The sequence below is a fragment of the Symsagittifera roscoffensis genome, chromosome 6 (genome assembly GCF_963678635.1).
Source record: "Symsagittifera roscoffensis chromosome 6, txSymRosc1.1, whole genome shotgun sequence".
Taxonomy (NCBI): Eukaryota; Metazoa; Xenacoelomorpha; order Acoela; family Convolutidae; genus Symsagittifera; species Symsagittifera roscoffensis.
The window spans coordinates 3,261,407-3,281,951 of NC_087067.1; the positions used below are offsets into that span (position 1 = coordinate 3,261,407).

General features: G+C 34.9%; 1 protein-coding gene across 1 annotated transcript; it reads left to right on the plus strand.

The window, feature by feature from the left end:
• The first annotated feature begins 295 nt into the window (after positions 1-295).
• On the plus strand, positions 296-18,395 carry LOC134848353 (uncharacterized). The gene is made up of 6 exons (XM_063865757.1): positions 296-423; positions 11,853-11,926; positions 11,995-12,026; positions 12,101-12,352; positions 17,143-17,413; positions 17,671-18,395. The coding sequence occupies exons 2-6, from the start codon at positions 11,872-11,874 to the stop codon at positions 17,889-17,891; spliced, it is 831 nt and encodes a 276-aa protein (XP_063721827.1). The 5' UTR covers positions 296-423; positions 11,853-11,871; the 3' UTR covers positions 17,892-18,395.
• The last annotated feature ends 2,150 nt before the right edge of the window (positions 18,396-20,545 follow it).

Below are 20,545 nucleotides of genomic sequence, written 5' to 3' on the forward strand. Positions count from 1 at the left end.
ATAACATCATGTACCGTAGATTAGACATTATTTTTATCTGGTTTGTATTTTCAGCAATCATTTAAACTGACGCTGAAAATATTTTCTCCTACCATTTAGCTAGAAGAAACGCAAGCAGATGAGAAATTAAATCTGTGTTGTCGTAGATATTTTAGTTTTCCTTTCATTCTCTCACAGCTTTTTTCGCCTCGCGATATAATTTTAAGAGTTTTTTCTGTTGTATTGTCCAAAAAGCAGATCACGAACTTAAAGCGTTGTAATACATATATTTTTTTTCATTTTCTCGACTTTTTCACCTGAGTTAATTTGAAGTATATTTTCTCAGTTTTATCGATCCGCAAGCACATAGAAAACATTTTTCAATTGTGTTGAAGTACTTATCAGACGTCTGGTATTTTTCTCGTCTACATCACATATAACCTCGTGAGTAACTTTTTTTCATAGGGGAGTTTACCTCAGTGAATAATTTGCCTTTGCCTGTCACACTCTTTTTTTTGAGTAGCAACGGTTCATGAAACTACTTCTATTCTTCCAATTTTCGAAGGAAAAGAAAGACAATTTTTTCTCAGCGTGGCTTTTCTCTAAACTTATTTCGAAATTTGGCTAGCAATTTTTGACGAACTTTTTAGAAACAGTCCGAGAGACATCGAGTCCTGAGATCAAAAATATACAGATAATTTCACCTGCAACCAATTGTGGAAGTTTTTTGATCTCAAGATTGCCGTTTCCACCAATTTGGGCGCCAAAATTTTCATCCGTTTCCGCGACAAAATTTTCATTTTTTGTTTTCAAATAGCGATGACGCCGAGTTAATCAGGCAAAAAAACAATACCAGTTAAAATAAGGCAATATACTTGATCCAACTTTTCTTCCAACTTTCAAAGAAAACTGACTAGATATGCTTGTAGTGGTTTCTTTTACTCAGTCAACTTTCGGCGATCGAAATAACAGTTTTAAACAACATCCAACACCCCACCAAACACATCGACTCCCTGAAATCAAACGTAAAAAAAATTATTTTACCTCTTGCAACCAGTTCAAAACAAGTATTTTATATATCCAATTGTATTCCTTGATAATTATCACTGTGAAATGCTTAAAACTATCCAATCATCATCCATTACTAAACTTTTTGATATTTTGAAAAGCTGAAACTATTTATAGTTTCAACCAGAGAAAAATTAACTTGACTTAGAAAGCAGTTGCTCTTTCTCTTTTCTGACCTCGCAAGAATACTAGTATACTAAGTCTATTGAGACAAGGAATCATAAGAGTAAGATTAGGATCGGAATCAGACTAAGAAATCGCTCTAATCTATCTCGCCGAAAACTAGATAGGGTGACGAACAGACATTTTACATTATCCAAAATTACTGTTTGAAAAAGCCACCCCGGACATTAAATCATCTGGTGCAACCAAACGAGTCTCGAGCAGACCTATACTAGTTTAGATTTTGAAAAACCTATGTTTAGAAAAAATCAAAACATAGTCAAAGCCGATTGAAAATAGAATTAGCTTATTTCCACGTCTCAAAAATTCTACTCAAACCAAGCCAATAATAACGACGAAACCACGTTAAAGTAAAGAAAACGTCTGCTTAATACGTCTGAAAAACTACGCCATTTTTATTCAAAGAGCTTTTTTTTAATCGAGGGCCTTTGGAGTTCACTGAAAAGCTCCTTGTTTTTAGTTTGCATCACTTTAACCATCCCAGTCGTTGACAATGTAAATTCTGATAAAAACTTTGCGCAAAATAAGTAGCTCAAAATTGTCTAGCTTTGAACAGCAAAAATTTTACTCACTTTATTGATTGTTTCTGCCGAACTCCCCTTTGAATTAAATTTTATATTCCTTTTGGATTAAGACTAAGTTAAATCATAGAAAATGCTTTAAGTTGTTCCTAGTTTGAATTGGCTATTGTAACAAAAAGTAGGTAGTGAAACTGTATCAAAAAAATTGGTTAGAGTTAAAAGGTGGGAATCATGACAATTGCGCATAGTGTTCCTGATTTCAATTTGCTTAGGTAACAAAATATAGGTAAGGAAACTGTATGAAATTAGGTTGCTTTGAGTTAAAAGGTTGGAATTATCAAAAGCAATCTTGCATTTCCCGTTCTCTAAAAACAGAGGTCCAACATGCGAAACTTTTTGCTAAAAGTAAGCCAAAATTTGCTATAATTTTTTCTTGCCATGTTTTTGAGAATATGATTGTACCATATTTTTGGATTGAAAAGGTTAAAAATTGAACTCGATTATCAGGGCAATTTTCAATATTCCTTATTGCTCCTCTCAGTTGTTCAAAAATTTTTTGTTTAAAGATAACTTTTCTGACAGCAATTTTTTTCTCATGTTTTTTAATAGGGATGGTATAAGTCTTGTACTTTCATAAAACAGCGAAAGTTAATAAAAAGAGACAAAAAAAGAGAAAAAAACTTGTGCTTGGGGTGATTTGCTCTTCTCCAGACAAGTTTCTACTCACGACTTGGGTTTTTAGACGAGATTTTTCAAACCCTTCGCAAGTTTTTGTGGCCATGAGCTCCATTTTAAAAAGATGTTTCACATGTGATTATTAACTTATGGGAACTTGAAGATTTCTAAATCGGAGATTATAAACCGGGATAAAAATCGTTTCCAGCTGAATTGAGGCTTGATTTTTTTTTATTTTGCTAAACGTATTCCATATTACTTTGTACTTTACGTAATGTAAGCGGGATGATTTTCAAAAAATGTTTTCACAAATGTTTTTCCAAAATTATTTCATTTTATAAATGAATATTTCATCCGCTTTTAAACATAAACACTACGCCCTTAGATCTGAAAAAAGCAGTCGGAGCATTCGGGGCTTCTAGCTGATAAGATTTGGGTTGTTACATTTGAGCTCCAGACCCCATAATTTTTCAAATATGTTAGAAAGTTTCGTCAAAAATGTTTAGTTATAAAGCGACATTTTGTCTGGATAAAAAAACCAACCACGCAAAAATTTTCCGTATTTTTCACGGAAGACGGAAGAAAAACCCTAATTGAAAAATCAAAAAGCGTGATTTGAAAAGAAACAAAATTTAAATAGAACACTTAAATTGCTGTAAGATGAGTAGTATGGTATCAAAACGCTGTTCTTATGAGAGATTGCTGCAAAAAAGTCGGTTACTCTGACATCAGTTTTTCTATCATGTTCGCTTGTCTGATGTTGGGTTTTGTATGATCAATAACGTAAAGACTTTGAACAATTTTAAAATTTCATCATCATATTTGTATCTCTAGGCGGCGACAAAAAATGGCCTTTTATAAAACAGAGAACAATTAAGCATTTTATTAAACTGTTTCCATGAAATTTCACATTTTCTTAACCTTTAACCTCAACCTTCAATTGAACAAGCGAAAAATCAAGTTCTGCAAAACTATGCGATCCACACAAATTTTTTTTCGAAAAAATACGCGTGACTTTTCCGGAATTTTATCAACGCTTAGAAAAAATTACCTAACCTGAGTTTTAGAGAAACTGACTTTCCAGATGCTTTATATTTTGCCGTGTTCTTCTAAATGCGTTTTCAGCAGAATTTTGATAAATATATGAAAAAACTGAAACTTGTTTTTCTGTAAAATTTTTGTGTTTTTCTTACTTCAGGTTCACATGTAACAAAAAAATTCAAGTTTAACAGAACCTGTGCTGCTTTTCCAGCAAACGGCGACTCTTGTTGAGTTAGCAAACGTATAGCGAATAATTATTTATGTGCTGCAAACATATTCGATTCAGTGTGGTTCCTGATGCAAAATTTGAAGTATGTCACAGGTCGTGCTCGACCAAAACAGAATAGCCGAGGCAGTGGTTTGGGTCGATAAAAAATTTCAAAACATACCACGAGCACGCGAGCCTTCAAAATTAGCCCTTTTACGTTTTTGTGGCTCACTTTTTTTTGGCAATGTTCTTTTTATCCGTTTTAACGAGACAATATGAAGCTTGATTTACGCAACTTAAAATTATTTACCATTGTTAGCGTTAATTAGATAAAATATTTCAGACCACGACTTAATGTTTTCGTAAACTAAGTACCATATTCTATCTAATTAAGATTAAAGCTTCGCAGAGTTAAATACATTTCTGCTCGAAAACGATGAATTGTTACCAGAAAAATTGTTTTACACAAGGGTTGAGAGATTGAGAAGCTCTCACAAGGAAAGGGTCTCCTTTCACCGTAAGTATCGAGGTGCTTATTTTATGTTTTGAGTTTCAAAATTGTATTCAATTGAAAAAGTTGAAACCAACGGAAGTTCGACCGAGACGGTCAAATCACATGTGGTTTTTGGGGCCAGCACAGTCGAGCACTTTTTTTCGGCCGAGAAAGTCGAAACATAACCATATTCGTTCAAGACAGTCAAATTACATTGTTCTCTCACTGAACAGTTTGCCTTCGTCTGTCACGCGTTTTTTTGAGTAGTTACGGTTCATGAGATTACTTCTATTTTTCTAATTTTTGAAGGAAATATGGTCAATTACTTCTCAGCGTGGTTTTATCGATACTTTTTTTGAGTTTAGCGATGGTGCCAAGTTAGTAAGACTCAAAAAAACACCAATTGAAATGAGGCAAAATAATTGATCCAATTTTTCTTCCGACTTTCCATTTATGCTGGTTTTCAATTCTTCAATTTATGGAGTGTTTTTTTTGTTTTCAGTCATTTTACAGCGATCGAAATAATTGTTTGTAACAAAAAATTTTTATACCTCATTGAAGATAAAGACTCCCTGAAATCAAATATAGAAAGAAATTTTACCTCCAATCATTTTTTGCAAAGTTATTTGAGTTTGAAATTTGTCAAATTAGCCATCCATGCTGTGGACTAAATCATTACCGCTTTGAAGATGTATTTCATAATCCTGAAAGCGTGACACGAAATATTTATGCATTGCAACATATCCCTCATAAAAAAATTTTTCCAAATTGAATTGAAGCTAGCAAATTGGTCGTATTAGTTTTGCCCGAATCAAAATTTTACAACTGATATTTGATATTGTCCAAAAATTATGGTTCTTCAATATCTTTTTTACATTTTCCCAAAAACTATCCGTTATGATATAGGGGCAGTCGAAACGTCCAGGGCTTTGCCCTGTGTACGATCAGTCTTGTTTTCTCTTTTTGAAGTTCCTTAGTTGAAAATCGACTATATAAAAATTGAGTGGTCTTGTCTATTGTCATTATATTCGATGATTGTTGCAAATAGAAGCTTTTAAATCGATAATTTATTATAGCAGTTGTAATGAGAGAAAACCTCTTAAGTTTTCGATAATCCTTAAAATAGTTTTTTTTCTGAATATAATTGATATGTTTTTCACAAAAAAGTTAATTTCACCCTTAAGAATGAGTAGATTTATAATTGAGTTTTAAATCCTTACCAGTTTTAAGGGATTAATATCTACTGCAACAAAAAAAGTTCAAAATCGAATGAGAGATGAAAATTTGCAGAATATTTTTTTCTTTTTTCTCATGTTTTTATGATAACTTTTTAAAATTTTTTTCAAATTCGGTTAGCAAAAATAAAATATTGCTTAACTCATGCGCTGCAGCCAAACTTTTGAAAAAAAGGCCAAAAAAGGCTTTTTGGCAGTTTTCAGAACATTTTAACCAAAAACGCTTTTTTGGCACGCTCCTCCCACCCCCCTATAAAAACTAGCATATATTAGCACCGATGGCGCCTTTAAGAAAACTTTAAGCTGCGCCACCAAAATGGATATCTAAAGTTAGTACAGAGGGGGACCCCTTGGGTCGGCAGGGTGTCAAATCCCTGAAAAAAAGTCCCCCTGAGTCCGCCTCTGGTTTATTTTCAAATTTTCATGAGTAAATTGGGTTGATCGTTTGCGCATTTATGATATATTGAAGAAATCTCTGAAGTTGAATTCTTTCTCATCAATCAATTTTTATCAACTTAATTTTTAACGCGAAGTTAAAGTTTAGTAACGCCAACCGTTTTCGTACCAACCTTTGCACAATTTTACATTGCGCGATGTTTGAATTCTAAGCATTTCTGACTTTTAAGTAAATTTTTTCACGGAGTGCTTGTGTCATTTGAAATTTTGATATAACAAGACTGCTGTTATCAGGGCAAAGCCCTGAATTTTTCGACTATCCGTACCCAACGGAGGCTGCTTCTCTTAATAGAAATTTTTAAAAGATTATCTGGCCATCCTTTCGCGTATTTTCAGTAGAGAAATTTTTTTTTGTCTATACAATTTTTTTTAAAAGAAATAACCAGAAATCACTTCTCTGCTTAATTGCAACGAGATAAACATTTTTCGTTTACACGCAAAAACCGTAGCAACTGAATGCAAATAACCACTTGTTATAACAAGGGTTGCTTTGCATTCGAAGGCTAAACGTGAATTCAACACGTTAGATCAATAGCATAATTTGTCCCAACTGTAATCGGTTAAATTTCACACAATAACTGCTGCAGCACTCATCACACTGGATGGCAGGTACTAATCAAGTGACAGACAGCTTCATGGGTGATAAAAAACTTAATATCAATCTATAGATATAGTTAATATACGTATGTATCATTTCCCTCTGCCAAGTAATTTTAAATCGTTATATAAAAAAGTATAGTACCAAAAATCGCTATGAATTTTAGGTCGTCGGTCAACCTTCTCCGTGGGAATTTAAGATTTAGAGTTTTCTACGCTGGTTCGACTTTCGACTATGTTCCAGTTTAAGTTGTTTTCCCGTACACTTTTCCTTTTCATTATTTCCTCTCGCACGATGTTGTCGATCATTACCCCTGTGAAATTTAGAACTGTGGTACTTTTGCCCGATTTTTTTTGCTGTCACGTTTTGTGAGTCCTGGCTCGAATAAGAGAGTAAGTTTTGGTGATCTTTTTCTGAAGATTAAATGATTTCAATCTAGCAATGCTGCAACTTCCTTTAACTGCCTTTGATGTAAAACTGTATCCTTGATCCATGTAAATTTTCCTCGGTACTCCATGAATTGATATATAGGGTCTAATGAAGTTCAGGACCTTATCCAATTTAGTTATATTACAGATCATAGCCAAGAGCCAGCGCAAGAGTCGAACCACCACTTACAAAACATGTTTTTCCGACTCATTCAAAAATTTAATTGGGCTTCGAAAATCAATTAATAGACATTCGATTGTTTTTCTTGGTCCGTTTTTTTTTCTATGTCACCTTTGGCGAACACAATTTTTAAATTTTAGGCTTTTAACCGCATTTCTACTTTGCCGACATCCCTCGGCGGTGGCTACCAGGCTCCAGTAGATGTACGGGAAATACACGTCACGCTTCTCATCTAACATATCCCCCTTCCATTGTGAAAATTTTGATATCTAATTACAGCTGCGATTTGTACAAGAATTGGGATATGACGAGGAGCTCGTCCGTCCACAGAACGAGCTCTTTGACATGGAAGAAGCTCACATGTTGTCTAAGGTAGGCTCCCACGGCTCGCGCTTTCTCTTACAGTTCTGAGTCCTTAGCAACAATCATGTGTCGAATGGTTATCATCTGCGGGTTTACCTTGAAGTTGGCCTCAATCAATTTAAGGCTGATGAAAAACTCCAACAGTTAGTCGGTTTTCTTGAATTTTTTGCACACCGCGGGATAGCGCTCATTGCCAATTTGGTATAGTTTTAGTATTTTGGTGGAAAAATCTCCCCTGCAAAGGCCGACGGATTTGTAACCATCGTGTTAGTCTTTAGGCCACAGGATTCTAATGTTATCGCCTCCAAGTTTGCTTACAATACTTTTGTCTCCGAGCTGCTCCCGCAAGAATCTGTTCACCGCTAGTATGACATGTTTTCCGATTGATTCAGGTATTTGATCGGGCCTCAAAAATCAGGAAGTAGGCATTCGGTTGATTTCCTTGGTTCGTATACTTTTTATATGTCTCCTTTGGTGCACATAAGTTTTGAGAGTTAAGTTTTTACACACAATTAAAATTTGCTGACATCGGTCAGCGGCGCTCATCAGGCTCAAGTTGGTGTACGGGAACCACGCGTCACACGCCGGATCTATTATGTTCCCCTTCCTTGATGGAAACTTTGGATTCTATTTACAACTGCAGCATGCAAAAGGATTGGGATGATGAGGCGCTCATCCATTCACAGATAGTTTTCCTTGACAAGGTAGTAGCTTACGTGTTGTCCAAGGTATGCCTCCATGGCTCGCCATTTGCTTTCCAATTCTGTGACCTAAGCAGCAATCATGTCACGAATGGTTATCATTTGCGCTTCTCATTTGAAGTTGGCCTCTCTCGTTTTGAGGCTGAAAAGTTCCGACATGTACTCGTTTTTCTTGAAAACCTTGCACTCACGTCGAATGACTCTCCTTGCCAATCTGGTATTCTATGTTGGAGGAAAAATTTCCCCTGCAAACGCCGATCGATTTGTAATCACAGTGTTGTTTATACGTCACTGGATCCTTGTGTTAACGCCTCCAAATTTACTTCTATCTCCGAGCTATTCCCACGTGTGATCTCTGGATATCGAGAGAGGATCTTGTTAAGTTTCTTTTGATTAAAATATTTGTTACAAAAAATTTGAAGGAATCAGAAAAGTTGTACCTTGACATGACTCACTTAATTTCCACTCTATAATTGCTCCAAATACTAGCTCGCCTTTTCAGTCATTACACTCTGATATGTAAATTTGCGTCTTACGGTTGCTTGACGTTTAAACGCCCTTATTTGCCCTTATTTGGTGACATTTCAGCCTTGTAAATACACGCTGATTGGTTGAAGCATACATATTAACCGATAAACGATTGTTTGCATCCCCCATTTAAGTCTTCTACGCAACAGGTTACCCAAATCCGCTGAGTATTGAGTGGAAATTTCCAACAATTTCTGTCCAATTGCTTACAAAAGTTGGTACGTCTCGATCATTTCGTTAAATTCCTATTCGAATAACTATTCGAACGCATTCATCGCCCTCGGATGAAATGCGGCATCCAGTTATGTAGCTCATTTTGTCCCCGCTAGCCCACGCACATGTAAAATTTTGAAATGAGGGTTTGCGCTGCCTCCAAAAGTTTTTTTTTGCAAATATCCGTCGATAACACCGTAACTTGAGCTGCTGTCAAAGTTTTAGCGTAAAAAAATGATGAGGGGCTGAACCCTGTTTTTTTGTTGCAATCCAGGTAAAACGTGTAGTCCATTGCTCCCGCAGCATTGGGGCCTCCATGCACTTTTTTGGCTTGAGTGCTGTAATTGCCAGTGTATTTATTCCGCATCCAGAAATGCGGCATCCAGTTATGTAGCTCATCTTGTCCCCGCTAGCTCACGCACAATTAAAATTTCGAAATAAGGGTTTGCGCTGCCTCCAAATTTTTTTTTGCAAATATCCGTCAATAACACCGTAACTTGAGCTGCTGTCAAAGTTTTAGCGTAATAAAATGATGAGGGGCTGAACCCGATTTTTTTTGTTGCAATCCAGGTAAAACGTGTAGTACATTGCTCCTGCAGCATTGGGGCCGCCATGCACTTTTTTGGCTTGAGTGCTGTAATTGCCAGTGTATTTATTCCCATTCACACGCTGTTTCTTGCATGACGAAAACGCGTATTCAACAAGATAGTTCAATCGTATAAATTGTCCCAACTGTAATCTCTTAAACTTCACAAAACAGCTGTTTCAGCTCTCAACACACTGGATAGCAAAGTGGTAGATAATAATCAAGTGACAGACAGCTTCAGTGGGCGACAATAGACAAAACTCAGAACAAAACTAAAGATTTTCTTTATAAATTCATACGTAACACTTTGATATCGCTAATTTGTGATCAGAAATCAGACTAGAATTAAAGCATCCTTGCTTTTTTAAGAAAATCCCTGCTTTATTCAAATATTTCTGTCCAGATGTTTGACTTAGATTTAAAAACATTAAAGTAATTAAAAGAGTTTGTCTGTATGTATGTCCATAAAAAGATCTCGAATAATTTTTGGATACAAAAAACATTAATAAAAAATGAATTTTGAGCTGAATATTAAAAGTCGTGCGTGTGTGGTGTTAATAAGACAATTAGCCTGCCTCAAGTGATTTTGGAACGATTTTGAGGAGCGGGATATTTTGCCACGCGTAAATATAGCGCGTCAAAGTTTCAGCATCAAAGTATCACAGCGCTTAAAGTCACGTTAGACTAATACTGAGCATTTCACAGCAATCTCTAAGTCAGGATAGTCTAGTGATGACCACGAAGATAGACCCATGGATGATCCCCCGGTCTAAACAAAAAAGCACCCCGAGCATATAAATTCCCTACTTTCTTCGAAAGCCGGAACAAAAATTGGTTCCAAAAAACCCATTGGGCAATTTGGGATGGTAAAATGCTCTATCTACCGGCTTTTTAGCGATGCGCAGCATGTATAATAAATTTGTTCATGCTTTTTTCAAACAAGATTATTTATAGCAAAAAAAGCTGCGAATTTTTTTTACTGCCTTTGAACTGGGGTCGCAAGGGTTTTGGTAAAATAAATTGGTGCAAAGTTTTTCGTAATTTCAATTTTGAACTTTCTTGATTCTTTTCCTTTTAACAGACAATGTAATTTTAATTGCTGATATTTGGACAGATATAGTTAATTAATATCACCAATTGGTATGCCTCAGTTCATTTTAGAGGAATTTTGATTGCTCTATAACTCGGCACGCTCAAATAATTGGCGTAAATTTTTCTTCGATATATTTGAAATCACTTGATAGTGCGCATAAATTAGTCTAGAATTTTTCAAAATTAGTAATATTTAAATCCCCTTAACTTTAATCAACAAGATTGCTTACCTTAAATTGCTTCTAAAAAAGTTGGTGCAAGGTCACGAAGTATTAGTGGTTCTGAAAACTGTCAAATTTTTATGTTCTTTTAAAATTTTAAGATTTATTGAAGCAAGCTTATTGGATTAAAGCATTTGCTTTATTAACCTTTAATGGGATAAGTGGCAGTAGTTGCTTCGATTGATCGAAATCGGGGGGGGGGGGGGGGATTGACCAGGGAAAGGATTAGAGAAAGATTACATCTTTACAGTTTTAAAAATTAAGAAACTAATCCCTGTTTGGACAAACTATTTTTAGCGCTAAAATATTCATAGCAAATTTTTAATTAAAAAATAAAAGTTTTAATTTTTGCTCCTGCTCCAATTGGTACCAGATCTAAACTAGAGTTTAATATTGGATATTATTCAGATATTTTATCTCTTATCGGATATTTTTGTGATATGATTCCAGAGACCAGTCTTAAAATATGTTCCAAAATGTAAGTGGATTCCATAAACAAAGTTTCAGTGGATTCCGCATACATATACCTAGTATTTTTATGAAACTTTGTTGCACTTCTTTTATTGATATTGGGTTTTCAGCTAATTGGAACCAGATCTAAACTAGTATTTATCATTGGTTATTATTATGATATTTTATCTCCATAAAATATTGAATACTAACCAATCATACTCCATCAAACTAACAACCAACTTAGTTGTAAGTCTTGAAGCTACTTGTAGTTTCACCTCAGAACACTTTGAATTAAACTTAGAATACAGTTGTTCTCATTCTAGAACTAACTCGCATAAACCGGTGTACACTAGATCTATTGAGACTAGGAGATATAAGAGTAAGATTAAGATCGGTATTAGACTAAGAAGTTGCACGAACCTATCCGGCCGAAAATAAGATAGAGTGACGAGCAGACGGTGTACCGTATCTGAAATTACTCTATGAGTATAGTATTCTGCGAATAGTGCCATCAACTACTTCTAGTCCACTTACATAAAGTACAGTGAATGCCATGTTCAGTGTGGCTAAAGAATTATTAGAAATCAACCATATTTGGAGGAATTTTCTTCAGCTGACACTTTTTTAAGGGTCCTAGTTCATCAAAAGATGTCCGAAATGAAATGGATTCAGTACTTCAGTTGGCTACTTCTTGCTTCAGCAGGTTTTACAACATTTCTTACACTTGAAATTATGAAGTTATATTTAAAAGTAAAAAAAAATTGATTTTAGGATTTCAAGCAGCTGTTTTAGGATTTGAAACAGTAAGTCAGAAACTGGAAAAATTTCAACAAAACAAATCTTAGACAAAAATAAAGTAAATACTTATTCATTTTAGCCAGAGTTCTACTTTGAAAAAGATTGTCACTCGTGTGAAAACGGGAAGTGTTTGTGTTGCGTCACTATTAATGAAGACAAGTATAATCTCCACCAGCAGATTTGTGTGCAAGTTGCCTACTTGTCAGAAAGAGTGGGCATGGAAGCCGGTTTCGAGGTCACCAACGTCCTCAATGTGTCCAAAGAGGTGTCTTTGGCAAGTCCTCCTGCTGTGTGTCTGGGTCCCGTGAGGTTTCCATTGATCAAACTAATTGTACGTTTAGCTACGCGTTTTAATGTATAAGGTTATTCGAGGTTGCGACTTAAGGTTAGAATTGAGCCAAATCGGCATGTCACCGATAATTGACCAAAAATAAAGCTCAAAAAGGCGGCTGCCAGCTCGTATCAGGCAAAAACCTTGAGTTTTCCATCTTCTGACTGACGTTTGAAGAGCCTGACATTTTTTTGAATATAATCAAAAATTGATGAAAAAAAAATATTTTGAAAAAAAAATTTCCCTAGCACGCAATGATGAGTCCAAAATGATAGGATCAATTAGCTGGTCTTAATTTTGGTTTGTAACGAGTTCTGATGAAGATTGTGTAGCAGATTTTGGTAAGCGTAATAAAAAAATAATATAAAAAGTTTGTCTGACGAGAATAATTATCCCAGCGAGTTGAAACCTACGTTCATTTAAAATAAACAAATAGCTTACAACTGCTGCGACTAGTTTTTAAGTATTGCTTAAAGTAGTTTTTTTTCGATGAAACTGATGTTAGATAAACTCTTCAAGAAAATTGAAGTTCGGTATCGGTACCAAATTTTGGTATGTCCAGAAGATTGTCGCGACCAAAAATCGGTATTTCCAGAATCTGCAGGCCAAAGAGATCCGCGACCGGCGCAACTCAAAAAAGTTATCTGCGACCAGTGCAATTAACGATTTTTGACGCGACCGAAGAAAACCAACTAAAATAAGTCTCACTTCATTGACTTTTCTTTGGCATCAAAGCTTCCAAGTCGATTTGGAAACTATGACTCAATTTTCAAAAAATTATGTCCAGGTGCATTTTTAAATACAGAACGACTGATTTGTAGAGTACACCCAGACTAATTTTGAGACAATTCGCGACTTATTTCAAGTTTTTGTGACCAATTTTCTCCCGCGACCGAAATTCTATATTTTCAATCTTTTCTCATAGTTGAGTTCCCCTAGATCGCGTACTAGTTTTTAAAAAACTAGCACCCTTATTCTCATCTCGAGTTCTGATGGGTCGAAACTGAAGCCCACGATGAGTCGAAGTTTTAACCAACGAATAATGAACTATTATTATGTCAAGGTAGTTAAAGTATTTGTTCGACTCATTTGACAAAATAATTAGTAAAGTATATTCGTTGACTAAAACTTCGACTCATCAGAATTCGAGCTGAGATTTATGGCTCTGATTTTTTGTTTTTGGGGACTTGAAACGTTGCGAGCTATGGCAATTTTTCATCACGGCTGAAAAAACGTTTCAGACTCTAGGCATAGCTCTGCAGTTTTGAAGCATGGCCACATTGAGCATTTGTGAGCGTGAAAACGCAGTTTGCTAGTTTGTTTATGCAGTTTGAACAATAAACAAATTTCAGAGTTTTTGATTTGATTTTCCCCGTCGTGAGCTAAAACACGAACGATCGGCCCATCAGACATGGCGTTTCAACTTAGCGTCTTTTAAACAAAAGTCAACTCAAATGATTATTATACTTTGATGATTTTCCAATAGACTACCTGCATAAAAACGTCATGGGAATACATGCATTGTAGTGGATTATATTGGCAAAAACTAATGCAAAATGATCAATTTTCATGACCCATTTGACCATGAGAATAGATTTTAAATTACTTTCAATATTTGAAAATCCATTATTTGAGTAGAAACCGTTTTCAGTTTCACTATAATCGATTGTTTTTTGTTCATGAAATCCATGAAAATTGATCAGTTTTTCTAGATGTGTAGTCTAAATTTCGCAGCGTTCTGCAAAGTCGAACCCGAACGAACATAATGTTCAGCTCTGTTTACACGCAACACTCACTTACTCATCCGCATCCGCCCTTATTTTTAATTTTTACCCCCCCCCCCCCTCCCAACATCCCTTCCACACCCCCACTCGCACTTTTTTGCACTCCTTCCCCCCAATTCCCTTTTTCACTGGGGTAACGTGTGGGGGTGGGGTAACGTGTGGGGGTGGGGTAATGTGTGGATCTTGGGGAGGGGTTAAATGTAGCGCACACAACTTTAGATGGAAGTTATTTGGGCAATGTGGGTGGGGCAAGAAAAGTTATAAGCGCACAGGGAGGGATTTTGTGAAAATGAGGGACAGGGATAAAAATGGATGGAGAGTGTCAAATACTGGAGGGATGAAAAAGGACGTATATTGGATTAGCGAGGATAAATCAATGTCAGCAAGGTAAGATACTAAAAAGATACTTATGCGAAAACATTGTCAGCAGAAAAATAGAAAACTGGACATCAATTTTCTAAGCAAAAGTAGATCTAATTTTATCTGATGCGAAATGTAGGATCGGTGATCTACTAATTTATCGAGAAAATCAGAACTCAATTGATAGGATTACCTCGTATTTGAAGTGTGTTAGAAGTGTACGTTGCGATAGATTACTCGTCTAAGATGAACGAATCGGACAATTTAAGTTCAGAGAACGTTCAGGTTTCAGAGTCATTTTAGTTACTTTGCGAAAAACCGAAAATAAAGTCCTACATGCGTGTAGTAAAATCCTCCACCCTCATGGGGACTTAAATAGCAGCAATGAGGCACATGTAGAACCCTGGAGCGGGAGGAAACCAGTAGGTCATGGAAAAACCATCTCTTGTCCATGTATTAAGATAGGACAGAAAAAAGTAGACTTCCCCAGTCAACATCAACACCGGTTCCCGAAAGTCTTTCCACCGAGCGCGTTCATAGCACCAATGAGGAACATGTAGAAGCCTGGTGAAAGAGGAAACTAATGGTTTTTAAAACCATTAGTTTCCTCTTCGAAAATCGAAAAAACCAACTGTTGCCCATTTATTAACATTGGGTATAAAAACTTTCACGTCCTCCGAAACCATAGGGCGTTTTTTGAAAACATTAAGGTAGATTACACTTACGGCTCTTTTATGAAATACATATAATCATGAAATATTGGGAGTTAAAAGCTTCCACAAATACAGCGCTGACAAATGCCACTTAGTAAATAGTTCTCATCCCGGACCTCCTAAGTCATTTCTCGGCGCCCACTGAACGCAGGGACTCAAAGCTTTAAAAAATGATAGATAACGGTAAGTTACGTCGTATATCAGAGTTTGAACCAAATCTGACATTTGAGCCGGAAGTTTTTAGCTTTTAAGAAAAACCCCTTAAACCAGAAATATACACAGAATAAGGAGCGGGGATCTTTTGATTTTGTAGGGGCAAAAGAAACTAGACCTCAACCTCAAAAAAACCATTACTGAATAAAACTCTTCCGGCAACTTCTTCCGGTGTTAATATCTTTTTCGCGAGAAAAATGTTATTAGACTGTAGAAATGTGATCAATTAGGAAGTTGAAATGGGATAGGGATGAACTTGGTAGGTAGTACCTCTATCATATTCTAAAACCAGATAAGAAAAATGACCCCAAATGACCCCAGGCTGACTTTCAAATGACCTTTGGGAATTTAGGGCCAACATAGTAGAAAAGCCAGAGATTCACGGCAGTAATAGAAGCGTAACATGGAAAGTAGGTCTCCTAAATAACTTGAACGCACGCTATATCCACTTAGCTCCCCCGAGGTGAATTATTGGCACAATTTGACCCTATTTAAAAAATTACGTTCCCATAACATCTAGAAAAGTCGCGATTGGAATAGAGTAGAGCTGGAAGTTTTTCAGCTGGATTAAATAAAAACCTTGAAAGGTTTACTAATTAAACATAACTTGGCTAGAGGTGAATTTACACTTGATAATTGCACACCTTATTGGAGATACCGATGATGAGCTTAGAATATAGGACTAGTGTCGAAATTGGAAGATTTAAGTTAGGACCTTACGTAGGAGGTACCAAAGTAAATGGCAGGACTTGTAGGGACGATCATGACTATAATTATAACTGAAACTCAAATAGATAAACATAACGAAAAGGTTACGGGTAGCCTACCTATAGGTAGAACAATTGTGATGTGAAAGGGAATGGTTGGTTCTCATTTGTAGTTAGAAAACAATTGTTGCAGAGACGAGAGATTACGAATTTATTACATAGTTTATTCTTAGGGTTAGGTTGGAACAGTGATTCCTGAAGTTAGAGAAATCAGTTCCTCAAAGGAATAGTCATCTGTGGAGTCAATGTTAATTTTAGCATTTCGATTTGAGTTGTTGTGTCAATTTGCTGCTCGTATTTGGTGAATTACGGTTCTCTAGAGAGAGAGAGAGAGAGAGAGAGAGAGAGAGAGAGAGAGATTCGCTTGGTTGAGTTAGTTGGAAGTTAAATTGTAATTGGGAAATTAGGTCTTCGGAAGTATATTATCTGAATTTATTACAATTGGAACTTCTTGCGATCGTATCGAGCAAACGAGACAACCCTTGAACTGTACACAAAGGGAGCAAGTACCATAATACCGACCGAATAGTTGCCTTCAACATAACCTTTTTGGGGTTGTAGAACACCTAAAATTAGTGTCCCCGCTATTACAAAGAAGAAATCTTCACCAAAAGCCACTGTCAAACATTGAAAGTTTCAGACTAATTTTATTTTAAGAAATGATCATAATCTATCAAAACTGACTATATTCGTTTAAAAAGGATATTATTGATTTGAGAAAAATATAGGTTAAAATCCATATCAATTGGTTAAAATTGATAATCTTAAAAATATATGGAAATTGAAAATGAATATCCAATACAACCAATTGTTATCCATGAAACTCTAATGCGGGTAATACAAATACAGCATTTTTTTTTCTTTTTTATTCTTAATTTTAAACCGTGACTGTCAACCAAAAAATTGGATCTTTTATGGTTTTAAAACGAAATTAAAAATCAATTTTGTTCAAGGAGAAGGCTGAAATAGAATTCTGCATCAGTTTTGATGAATTGTACTTCTCGAAGGAGATGGCAGAAGGATGCGTGAAACTCGGACTAAAGTTCCTCAAAGTGTTCGACTACAACGTGAAATTACTTTGTTTCGAAATTTGGAGTGTGGATGCTTCGCAGTATTGCGATATGCCCCATGATAGGCCTGACTTGTGTCCTCTAAATGAAGAACTTTCTTCCAATGTCAGCATCATTCACACTTCAACCAAAGCTAAGGACCGTCAACGAAGAGGTGAAACTTGAAAATATGGTTTCTTTTTTGTTTTCCCAGACGAATTGAATTTTAGGAGATAAGAGCGCCCTGAGTCCTATGAAATTCCACACTTTAAGAAAAAAAATGGCAGAAAAACGAAAGTTTAAGGTGTGTGTTCTTGCAACAAACCAAAACAAAATCGTCTTCAATTCAGAGACTGAATGAAAAAATGGACCAGAAAAACGTCCAAATATCAGTCACTGTTTAAAGAAGCTCAAAGTTTTCTGTGTAATTAGGAACCGAATTGAGAAGAGAAACAAATGAAATGAAAAGAGGCTATGAAGAATTTTGCTCCAGAATGTGCATCTTTATGTCGGACCATGAGCTGGTGGTGTTCCAAGATAAGAAATCGCGTGTAAAAGCGTTTGCGATGACAGGCGCAGTAGTATTGATTATTTTTATAGTATGTTTAGCTTGTTGTGTCTGTATGTGTCGCGACCGCCCCTCCTATATTTGATTAACTTTGATCGGATTTGCGCAACATCATTCGCCCTTCATTTAATTTTGACCTTCGAACCCTTCGAAAATTATGCTTCTTTGATCTTCCATGCATACTCATTTTGACAAGAAAGCTGCTTTACAAATCAGTAACAATTTTTTGGTCAAAATCTTTCAAAAAATGCCCTTAATCTGAATTATGGTCTGCTTTTTTCAAATATAAGCAGAATAGGTTCCTGATACTGATATGACGTTGCTCCGAAAATTATTATTTGTCAACATCTAGAAAATGTCAAAAAATTACCGATTTTTTTTTTCGAAAAAAAAGGCCCCCCACCCTTGGAGAAAACTATAAATTCGCGTATTTTTGAACATTTTTCTGGCAAAATCGTTGAACACAAATAACCGTCAATTGGTTTTGAGCGATATCTAAAATGTATCCCAGCAATTCTTGATTCGACCTATACGTGAAAGTTTCTAAAAATTTTCTCAGTGTCGAGAAAAACCGGTTTGAAGATTTTGCTGTTCAGACGAAATTAGAATTTCAAAAAGTTACTCTTCATACTTGTTCAATTTGAACTAAAGTTGCTGAGCCTTCATTGTATAAGGAAAAATTGATTAATAATTTCTTCTGAATTAGCATTTAGTCCTTTTTGTCAATAGCACAAAAAGGGACCACAAAAAATATTAAACATGTTAAAAATGTCTATATTTTATATTTTTGTTAGTTTTAAATTTTTGTTGGTTAATTTTTTAAAAAAATCACAATAATTGCAATGTTCTGTGCTGCTTGAACAACAACCGGCTATTCCACTTTATTTCTAAATATCCTTGCATTAGTGACATAATCTGAAAAATTATAAGAATAAAATCTTTGACTGTGTAAAATTTTGAAAATTTGTGATGTTTTGTTATAGCTAACCAGTTTTCTTGAAAATCATAAGAATAAATAGATTCACCGTGTAAAATTTAGAAAGTTTGTGATGTTCTGTATGAGCTAACCACATTTCTTGAAAATCATAAGAATAAATACATTAAAGCTAACCGATTTTCTGGATATACTCTAATAACTCAATATCTAATCATTCAATTTATTTAAAAAAAAGCAATTTCTCCCTTGTAGTAAAATTATATCGCAGCCTTACATTTATTGGCTATAATCAGCCCTGATTGAGATTGGTACACCCAATCAACCTCCCTTGTTGAAAATTTAATCGTAGCTGGTCCAATGATTAAGAAACTTTAGCGTCCTTCAATTTCTCGGATAAGAGAAGCTATCCAAAAAATATGTCACAGAAAAACATCAAAATTTTCTCTGCAAAAATTCTAGGAAGATCCACTGGGGCGTACAGTTTCATAACCAGTTCATTACCCGGGTAGACAAAAAATGCTTATCATACAATTTTCTTTTATGAAAAAAATTTCATCATACCCTTTCATACAATTTCCTAGAGCAAAGGTAAGTGTATTAAAAAGCGATTTTTCCATGCTATGAAACTTTCTAACAAGCATTTGTTTCATACTCTAAAATTAAAAACTGAGCTTTTTTATCAGTCTTTTTATATCAAAATTCTCTGAAACCAGCAAATTATGAAGTTGTATGTTAACCATTTTTCCAAGGTCTTCTTTCATAAGAAAAGAAGAATATTACTGGCAGTTACCACGCAGATAAGCTGCATTTGGTGATTGTAGCCATAACAGTCAATTTTAACATTTTCACACGAACTTATATAGCAAAAAAAAGTAGCTTTTTGAATATGGCTAGATAATTTTTACTTTGAAAATTTTGGTGATTGAGAAAAAAAAGCATGGCTTTTTGCAAATTTATTTTTATTTTAGCAAATGAGACAAAAGATAATAATTGTTTATACAAAAAAAACACTTCCTTTCGACTTTTGGGTTTTTCCGGGTAAAAAACTCATCCTGGACTACTTTATAAACATATAAAGTCAAATTTTGCATGCAAAAAATTTTTTCCTAAATTTTTTTTGAGCACAAAAGCAATTTGCAACCAAAAAAAGATTAAGTTTTGTACTTTAAATTTTTCTTTTGTGTATGAAAAAAGCATATCATTCAATTTTTATATTTGAAAACTATATGATAAGCATTTTTTCCAAATGAAATTAAAATTATGTTTTTGATTGTCAGAATGCCCTCTATCTTAGATCTGATTATTTAAATCTGTTTACAATTACCAGACTTTTTTTGGTGAGTTTTGAAAGGTTTGATCTTCTATGACAAAAAAAATTATCTTAGAATTATCATACAATAAATTGTAGGATCATCATTTTTTATCGAAAACTTTAAATCATTTTTTTCAGAAAGCTTCAAAAGAGATAAATAGACCAAAAATGATAATTAAAAATTTCAGAACATTTTTAAATGTTGTATGAATTTTGTGCGATAAGCTTTTTTTCATAGTTTGCACATACCGTACCCAGGGGATTTTCTGTATAAGATCTGAAATTCTTTACTTCTTATATAAGTTTATTCTCAGATCTGAAATTCTTTATTTCAGAGCTTGATAAAAAAACTACAAGTTTCAGATCTGAAATTTGGATCTGAAATGGAAAATTTTCAGAATTGAATTCATCTTGAAAAACAAAATTTCAGATAAGAAAGCACAATTGAGAAATTCTTTATTAAATTATAATTTATGCATTTCGAGCAAAA

Coding starts and splice junctions, on each gene's coding strand:
- LOC134848353 (XM_063865757.1), top strand. CDS start 11,872: ATGTCCGAAATGAAATGGATTCAGTACTTCAGTTGGCTACTTCTTGCT. Junction 11,927..11,994: donor GCTACTTCTTGCTTCAGCAG/GTTTTACAACAT, acceptor AATTGATTTTAG/GATTTCAAGCAGCTGTTTTA. Junction 17,414..17,670: donor TAAGGACCGTCAACGAAGAG/GTGAAACTTGAA, acceptor CTGTGTAATTAG/GAACCGAATTGAGAAGAGAA.